At 35.8% G+C, this 9,972-nt stretch overlaps 1 protein-coding gene across 1 annotated transcript; it reads right to left on the reverse strand.

The window, feature by feature from the left end:
* Positions 1–7,629: 7,629 nt before the first annotated feature.
* On the reverse strand, positions 7,630–9,045 carry BRETT_005345 (uncharacterized protein; the record flags this gene model as incomplete). Its single annotated transcript, XM_041283824.1, has 1 exon — positions 7,630–9,045. The coding sequence occupies one exon, from the start codon at positions 9,043–9,045 to the stop codon at positions 7,630–7,632; it is 1,416 nt and encodes a 471-aa protein (XP_041134776.1).
* Between the last annotated feature and the right edge of the window lie 927 nt (positions 9,046–9,972).

Raw genomic sequence — 9,972 nt, forward strand, 5'->3', positions numbered from 1 at the left:
ACTTTCCGTAGCAAATATCTTTTTTAAATTTTTATTTAAAATTGAAAGTTATCCTAGTCATATGCATTAGAAGCTAGGTTTATGATAATGAAACTAGCAATATCTTATATGCAGAGGCATCTCTGGTTAGCTATAGTAGGTAAATCTGATATTTAGTACTGGATTGGTTAGCGCTAATCAAGCTTACTAATAAGGTATTTTGACGCATTGGAGGACATATATAGTGTGCATAAATAGTGTCTGAAGAATTCAACGTTGTGGATTCTTAATTTTATAAATTATCTCTTTCTTATATCTGAAGAGGCTCGCACTTTTGTGTGAGAACTTGGTGGTACATCTTTGAAAGAAGAAAATGATATGCAACATGACAAGGAACAGAAATATACAACACTTAAAGTTACTTAAGAGCAAAGGAGCTGAGTAGACAACAAACGAGATTTCATTCAGTGTTTGGTTGTTAATTAATTCTTTACCTTTATATCTGGACCGATCCTCATTAGTTCTCCATTGTCACTAGTAGTTAACGTAATCAATAACTCATCTTGGGCTCAGCGCATCCGCTCAAGTTGTATCGTTACAGGTATTCTACGTAGCGTACTTTCAAAAATCACAAGAAGTTTATTTGTTTCAAAAAGTGGAGACACTTCTCACCATTCCTTCGTGACAGTGTCTGGTCATCCATTTTGTGAGTGACCTTCATTTTCGCTTCTCTATACACCCTTTTGGCTGCTTGATTTTGTAGAACCAGAAGTATTTTCAACTTCAATAAGTTCCACTATCTCCACTTTTAGTATTAAAATAGATTATGTAATGCAGGTGTAATTGTAGTTATCTAAGGCAATGATGTGTTGAATTTGTGAATTATCCCTTCACTTTTAGCATAAATATGAGAACGATTTATTCCATTTCGAGAGCTCAATTCAGAATTAATATCAGACTAGTAGCTCTACAAATTACAGATACTATCATTTAAGATCCAGATGACTAAAAATGGCTGATAGAGATAATCAAGTTGAGGCTGAGAACTATAATCAAAATATGAAACTTAAGGGGCAACTTTTCCGATGATGAATGAATTAATATTGACAACTAGAGACTTCTAAACGCATATCCTTATAGATTTGTTTTAATGATTGCAATGGACTGATTTAAACAAAATTCCGGCAATAATGTGTGTTCCTATTATTTACCCATAATATTAACACAAGTCTGAATAACCTCATACTCCTTAGGTGTCATCATGAATAGCGTTGACTCCATTGTGTGCTGGATTGCTTATGTGTTTTTGCCCATGATAGGGCTGGAAGAAGAAAGATGTTTATGGTATTCATACTTGGCTGTGTCCTTGATTTAACATGTCCTGCAATCTATACTGTCCGTTTTCAGACTGCTGTGAGTGCTGATTCATCAAGAGGTACTATGGTTTTTATTTATATTTTTGGCGTAACATCTTCCTTTACTTTTCCCCACCAATACGAATAAATTATCCCTGTGAAGTTGCTTCTAACTGGACTAGATCTAAAGCCCATTTTTTCTTATTATTACTGTCTGAATAGCTCAGTTTGTTAATCAATTTACTTACCCAGGAATAATAATAGCAAACATTAAATGTTTGTTTTAGATCTTTCATCCTTTTTTTTTTGATGTGTTTGAATTTATTGTTGTCTATTTCTTCTATTTTGAAACGAAGGGTACAACCTAGAAGAATTGGATTTTATGTTTGAGGCACAAAGTCTAAGAAAAAAGCATTTGTCAACCTCAACTTTTATCCAGTACAAAGTTTGCATCTGCTTCCAAAGCTTACAATAAATGAGGAAAAGTACTGCATCCTAATTTTGATATTGAACATTTAGCGATCTTTAAACCCGTTCAGTTTTTTAAACAATTGAAATCCCTTTCGGTTTATAATATTAATTACCATTGATTGAATGAAGCTGCTTACTGCACTGCAATCCTGGTCATGTAAAGTAAAATAGTTCAACCACTTTTGGTCATTCTCTTTATTGCTTTTCCCTTATCTTTTATGTTTTACTTTTTTTATGCTGTATGTTTTGACAATTAAATATTTGAATATGTGAAGATGTCAAGACTAAGAGGTTTGTAAATTCTGATGAAAGAATGGCCTCCTAGGATAGGTTGTAAAAGGGCTTAAGCAAAGTTCTATAATAAAAAGATTCAAATTCATTCTTTGTGTCTATCTATGCCAAAATGCCAATCACATGAATCAGATTCTTAATCAAGTGTTAGTTCTCTTGAAAGTACGTTAAAACTTACCTATATCGTATACCTTAATTTGGTCAGACTCAGAACCACTTTAATTGGTTTACCATTTTGATACACTGTGAATGATTGTTGTTCATAACTTGGGAAAGAGTAAGACAGATATGATAAATTACAAATCAGAGAACACAAGGTCTTTCTGTTTCATATAATGAACTTATGTAGCTCTGTTCACTTTCCCTTATTTGTGGAAATGTGTGTTCACCCTTCAAATTTCACCCTTTCAAATTCTCTTGAAGAATTGCCTATGTACATTGTTCTCAACACTTTCAATATGCAAGTGTAATAGATTTCTATTTGACCAGTATTAAATATCATTAATTATCTCAAATTGCTTGTTCTTGTATATAATTAATTATTTGTATATGAACTTTCTAAATGCTTAACTGAAAGGAAATTTGGACCTGTTAAGAAAATTTTCCCTAAAAGGTCACGTGATTGTTTCTTTGACATATTATGACAGTGAAGCAAGTAATGCTAATTTGGCAAAATTCAAGAGCTTGCTCGGATTTATGTGTGCTTTCCGTTAACTGTTGATGTATTAGAAACTTTTGAACTGTATATTTAGTATAATTTCCCTTTTATTAGTACATTGTTTTGTCTCTTATGATCTTTAAGTAATATGCTTCGGGAAAAATCAAATTTAAGTGAGGATAAGTAGTATGCACGTTGTCAAAGAGCAAATTATTTTATCTTGACTTTCAATACCTATGTATTTTTGCACACTCAATTAATTTACAAATACGATATTAAAGCATAAACAAACAAATCGAAGTAACTATATTTATCAAAATTTATATACATGCGTATTATATTGTTCATCGATCAGGCGTAATGCTCGATACTTTACGATCAATGTTTTTGACTAGCTATTCGACCGCTTAACAGTTGAAAGACAAAAAGGAGACAAAGGGACAAGGAATGTCTGCGAGTAAAAATAGAAAAAGGATGTTAGAGAAGGACATGTAATCACTTAAATATCCAAGTCCTGCTAGATGAAGCTTTTGGTTTTCAAAACAAGGCTGTGTATTTTTTTAAACGCGACCGTTGACGAAGCCAATACAGGGATCATTTTTACGGAAAAATAAGATTCTGAACGCGTTTTCTCCAACGATTACATTAGTTTTGCGATGCACACGTACCAACAACTAGACCTTGAATTCATTGACAGAAAATGTCTATTACAGTCATTGACTTGGGAATGGACTTAAACCTTTTCAAACGCAAAGAGCAATGCTCAAACCAGTGCGTGATCCCGTATTCAATAAGATATGCATTCAGGCAACATTGATAAACAGTTCGTGGTAGGTACGCCATTCAAGATCTCTAGAGATTACTCTTGAAAAGGAAACCAATGCTGAAAAGGACTATATAGAATGAATTAGAAATCCATTAACACAAAACTTAGGAAAGAGAAGTAGATGAAATGTCGGCATAAAAGGATAAGTTGTTTTCTTTCTTGTTTACTATTGCTTCATAAGAAGGGTCACTCTCACATTGGTTTCTGAAATTGTATGTGAATTTTTGATATAATGATTATTATATTTATGGAAGGAAAGATAATGTTACAGGGATAGGCCATTGCAAATCTTCTTTATGAGTATAATTAATACATCATTAGAGAACGCGAAAACAGTACGAAATAGTATTGAATACTTGCTTTACGGAATATGGAGGAACTTACAGAAGGATCATAGCCATCAATGGTAAATCGAATATTCTGTGGCATGTTGAATCTTAACAAAAAGTTAAATTTTTATAGAACTAGAGCATACAATTGCAGATGGTGTCATCTTTTCAATATACATAAAGCTATGGACACAGATAATGAAATTGGTTGATAATATTTTGCTAGAGGAAAGTCAAATATTACATGCCATTTAAGGATTGTGGGGTTTAATGCTGGTCAGAGGAGAATATTTGATAATACAATACATGCTGCTGACTTTCATTTTCACTGCGAGCTTTAAATCCAACAAAGGCATCGTTTGATTTTAGCTATGTCAATACAAATGATTGCATAGTGATTCAAAATTTATGATACGTTTAAACGTGGAAACCCAACAACTGAATTGTACGCTATTTATTTGAATTTTACATTCTTCCCACATACTGGAAGTTATTCAGTGAAAATTACAGAATTGCTTTTACATATTCTGATTCAAAATTCAAGCTATTGGAATTCAGACGTGAGAACCAGATACCGAAACAGAAGACAACAATATGGCTTAGTTTCAAATGTAAAATAGTACTTGGCAAAGATGTAAGATGAATGTCTGTGAATGATAGCAAATTTGCTTTTTTCAACTATTGGGACGTCCTCTTTTGTGAAAATTGGTACCAGAAAATGTGATTGGACTAAACTTACACAGACTGTCAAATGTTTAATTAGAGGATATTACCTCTCGAAAGGTGCTAAAGTACTGCTATGTGCGAATCGTTTATAATATCAAAGAAAGTTCTGAAAGCTTGCATCATGAATTTGTGACTAAACACAACTTTAAAGAGAGGAAGACATGAAGGAGACGGCGGGGATCGAATGGCTCAAATACAGAATAATGTTTTACAGCCGGATCAAAGAAAAATTAAGACTGTGTTGGTTCTTCATTTCAGATGAATCCCATGCTTAATAATGGTTGTAATTTACTTACTGTTGCATTCATAGTTTCCGTTTTCTTCCATCTCACTATATTCTGTTTCCTTCATCACTCTGGATGGTGTAAAACCACGTATGGTTCTTGATTATCGTCAACTTAATTTGATTACAATTCCTCTACCTGCCCCAATTAACGGTATTCGGATCTTAACTCATAAGCAATGTTTTCTTGACGCTTGATCTACACCAAGCTTATTATCATGTTTGTTTGGATCATTGAATCAGTCGTTCACTACCTTCAAGAAACCACACGGATATTACTGTTGACAAGTTCTCCCTGTTGGTCTAAGTAATGCCACTCTCGTCAATTTCTTATATTTCCCTTGGTGCCCTGTTCATCTTTTACTCGCAGCTATCTCGAGGATATACTCGTTTTTAGTTCGACTATAGAGCAATACAGGAAAGAACTCTCACAAGCTTTATCCTTTCTCTCTCAAATTTTTCTTGATCTCAACATCATAAGTGTCATTTCTTCCAGACGTTTGTCACTTGGGTAGGCCATCAGTCCCTCGAAACTGACCACGGTATCGAATTCATGCGTCAGACTTTATCCATAATCGAAGAAGGATACGCAAAGTTTCTTAGGTCATTCAGTTTACATTTCGGCATCTATACTCAACTTCTGCTTGAAATCCCCTCAGATAACACAGCTTCTCACAGGAGGAGGGCACATTTCAGTTGGCCCCTGAACTTCACCATGCTTTTGAAGGATTCCAGTACATTGGATTAGAATTTATAATAAAATTTATAACCCTTCATCCATTTCAAAACGGCCTTTCTACCAAAATCACTACAGATGCTAGTATGACTGCTATTGGTGCTCCACTTTGGTAACTCGGAAATTCTATCTGGTACCCTGTTGCCTACCGTTTTTCTAAGTTGAGCAGGTTTCAGCTAAACTGGCCCAATACAGACAAGGAACTCTATACTAATTGTTAAGCCATTCGCCATTTTCACTATTATATTGCCAATGGTCCAACCGTCGTTATTGAAATGGTTACAAAACCATCATGGACATTTTTTGTCTCTGACGACCCCAATCCTAGGCATTTGCGCTGGATTTGGGGAGATTATCCCATATCATCTTGAGATACTTTACATTTCCGGTTCTACAAATACATTCGCTGATCATCTTTTGCGTCCACAAACCTTGACATTTATGGCTCAATCGTCCATAAATATCTCAGTTTCTTTCATCCAGCACAGTTAACGAATCTGTGTCAGACTACAAAAACTCATCCATTTTCTTCCGTCCTTACCAATACTTTTCAACACAAGAACTTTTTCGTGGATCAGCAAACCAAAATTTTGAATAAGAAGCAGCGCCGCTTATGCATTTCTGTTTCTCAGCTACAGCCATGATTGGATACATACCATTCTTCATACTTTGGAAATTACGCGCATTGTCCATTCGTCATCCTATTTGAAGTCCTACTTGTACTTCCTCTACACGTACAAGCATATTACTCACTAAATGGCTAGCTGCACTATTTGTCAACACGTCAACATTCCTAATTCCCATGTGTGATTTCTCCTATCCACTGCCGAGTCACTTGGCCTTTGAAAAGAGATTATACGTATATAATTTTGGGTTTTACCAAGGTTATATATCAAGGACAGACCGTTGAGTCAGTACTAGTCATTATTAATTTATTTTCATCTCATGTACTCTTTTTTTTCGATTCCGCCTCCAATTCACCCGTTATATGCCACTCCAAGGTATTCCTTTGGCAATTCCTACAGATCGTGGTTGGTGGATTTGGAAATGACTTGATCCAACTTCACTCTTCAATTTCCTTCAGTGTTACTGGACGCCATCAGAGTAACGGCAAGGCTGAACGCTTTGGCAGAACCCTTCAAGACTACCGTTTCTACGTGGGATCGAATACCTCTTGGTATGAGGTTCTTACTTTCTCCAACGTCACCATCAACTCTACTCCTGTGCTCTTACTTGCTGGAAACACATCGTTCCAGATCGATTTAGGTTTTACTCCCTTATCACCACCAATCACTTATTCCCTGAGTTAGGGGGACGGGAAGCAGATGGCATCACGAAATTTCTTGATAGATACGACTCCACCGCTAAAGCAGCTCATTAACGAAACAAATAATACTAAAATTTCTGTTGCGAAGACGTGGAATTTGAACTTGGCGATACTGCTTATATCAATTGAACTGCTATTCGTGTTATATGTGACGTCCGAAAAGGAACAACCTGCTTTACTCTGCACAAAGTTTATTGGCCCTTTTTGAATCACTCAGAAACTTTTCCCGGTGAATTACAAACCTCGCTCATATTTAAGTACGTGCATTTCCCCCTTTTATTAAGTTCATTTTGCCATCTTTCTCAGTTCTTTTACTTTTATACTTTTCCTTTCTTGAGCTTTGAAACACTTAATATACTAATTATAACGAGAAACTTCATAAAGTAATCGGTGTCACACTTAAAACAAAATATACAAGTATTAATTGAATGACAGCGTAAAATAAAAAACAGTATACGACGAAACACAAACAAATGTAAACCTGGTGCAGAAAATAGAGTGATCGTGTGATGTTAAAACAGAAGGCTAATCCAAAAGCACTTTAAAAACATGGTGAAGCAGGCCGTACGAAGAATATAAATCAATAGATAATATTCGACAACAACTGCTGAATTTATCGGATGTAGAAAAATCAGAGAACCAATCATATCATAACTTGGAATCACCGAATATGTACCAATCCTTGGGGGATGCCATTTTCACATTTTGAAGTGCTCTTGGATCATCCAAACCTTTATTAATAATATTTTTCTTTTCTCTCTTCCTACTCCAAGAGAATAAGTCTGCCAAAAATGTGTCACCTTTATTGTTCAAGAGATCAACGATTATATCACCTATAACGGCAAGCATCTTAAATAGGTGGCCTGAGTCTCCACCAACAACAAACAAAGAATTATCTTCATGATATGGGGAGTAGTCAATCAACCAGTTATTATCCTCTGTGTCTCCATACCAACACATTCTTGTTAAATCGATCTTCTTGATTTCCGGCAGAAACTTTTTGATGACTAACTTCATCGAGTTCAAAGCGAATAACGGAATATTCGTTTCCGTTTCAGGTGAACTCCACTTCGTAATTATCTTTGAATTCAATCCTGGTTGTGGGTTTGTCCATTTGAGGCCACGGAAACCAATCTTCATCCAACCTTGACTGACTGGAAAACCGAAAACAGCAGCGATACCGGCATCTTTTGTTTTCCAAGACCAAATCGGAAACTTATTCTCATCATACTTGGCCAAAAGTTTTGGATCCGTGATTTTAACCAATGCAACAGAACCAGCTGTAGCTTCGACCTTCTCTTGCGATTCTGGAACCAACTCTGTAAGCCAAGGACCAGCACAGACAATGGTGAGAGGAGCATAGTGCGAACGTCCATCCTTTGTACAGATTCCAACGTTCTTCTTCCCAGAAGACGTGCATTTCTCTAATAAATGATCCACCTCACCAATACTTTTACCTAAATGTAGAGTTAATCGTGACCCACCATCTCGTTTGGCAAGGTAAAGCATCCATCGACATGCTTTGTCAGCAAGGATATTTCCAGCCTCAACGTCGATAATTCCTTGAAAAGTCTTCCCTTGCTTTTTCAAACCAAATGGATCGGCAACACAAGGATCCAATCCATAAGCCATTGCCTTTTCGCGAGCACGAGGATCGCTTAATACAATAATCTTGCCGTCTCCTCGGGTCTTCAACGTTGCTTTTCCAAATTCATCAAGCTCCTTATTATCCGTCAAAAAAAGGTTACCTTTTTCAATCAAGATAGGATCTCCACCCTCCCAGTTCTCTTCCTTAATTTGTTTGTTCCATTGCCTCACAATAGTCTGACTTCGAATAGCCATATCCTGATAGTAAACCTCACTTCCATAAGCTGTTCTGAAGAATTTGTTAAGATCGGAAGATGGACTGTCACATTCATCAAAATAACTATACTTTTGCTTGATATAGTTCCGCTTATCAAAGAGATGTATATCCTTATATCCTTTCTTGACCAAGGCAATAACAGTGGAAAGCCCAGATATTCCGGCACCAACAACAATAATCTTATCTTCCTTTTTGATCATGATGGTATCTGGTTAATGAAGGAAAAGACTTATATCAATCACGGCGTACTCCAGCTTTCCCCACTTGAAATTCAGAAATTCATTCGTCAGATAGTAGCACTGCTTTTTATACCAATTTAACAGGTCTTTGTCATAAAAACAGGACCAAAATCAATGTTCAATAATCATACCATAGAGTTTTGAGTTTTCCGAAGAAGGAAAAAAACGTCGAGAGTTTCCGCGACTGCAGACAGCACTCCAAAAATATAAGTGTCAATTATCGGTAAGTTCGCAACACATTACAATCTCAAGACTTTAGAAATTTCCTTTTCATATGTTCAGACTAACAACAATCGTCCGAATTACATGAATTACTGAAGCTTATCTAACGGGATGCAGAAGTGTGGATTCATATGATATAAGATAATTGTGCTCGATGACATAAACAATGAATAGCATAGGTTGTAACGTGTCGTGCTTTTAAATCTAAAATGCATTGCTTGATGTCAATTCGCCAGAGCCATACTAAGAAAGTGTGAAACATCTTTGTCTTTTGGTACAGGGAAATGCCTTATCTTCCGGCAAAACTAAACATATGACTTTGAGGACGCGTTTCTTTTTTTCTTTTCGTGTTTTAAATATATGGGAAGAATGTGATAACGGAATCTTTAGAATCATCGGAAGGTTAAAGCGGTTGAGCTAGGATACACCACTTGAATGTACAGGAACCTATCACATCTTTGTCATTTAAAGGGCATAAATATGATCATATTGTCACTTACGTTGCCTCTTTTTCATGTTTCATGTTCCATGTACACACTTGTTAACGGCATGATCGTACATTGAAGACATTAATACTTGTGAACTCAGTTTTCATTTTGTGATTGACCAAGAAGCTGTAAGTCCGCCCGATTTTGAGATAAGAGAGGTAATACTTGGGAAAGAGCT

The sequence above is a fragment of the Brettanomyces bruxellensis genome, chromosome 2, assembly GCF_011074885.1.
Source record: "Brettanomyces bruxellensis chromosome 2, complete sequence".
Lineage (NCBI taxonomy): Eukaryota > Fungi > Ascomycota > Pichiomycetes > Pichiales > Pichiaceae > Brettanomyces > Brettanomyces bruxellensis.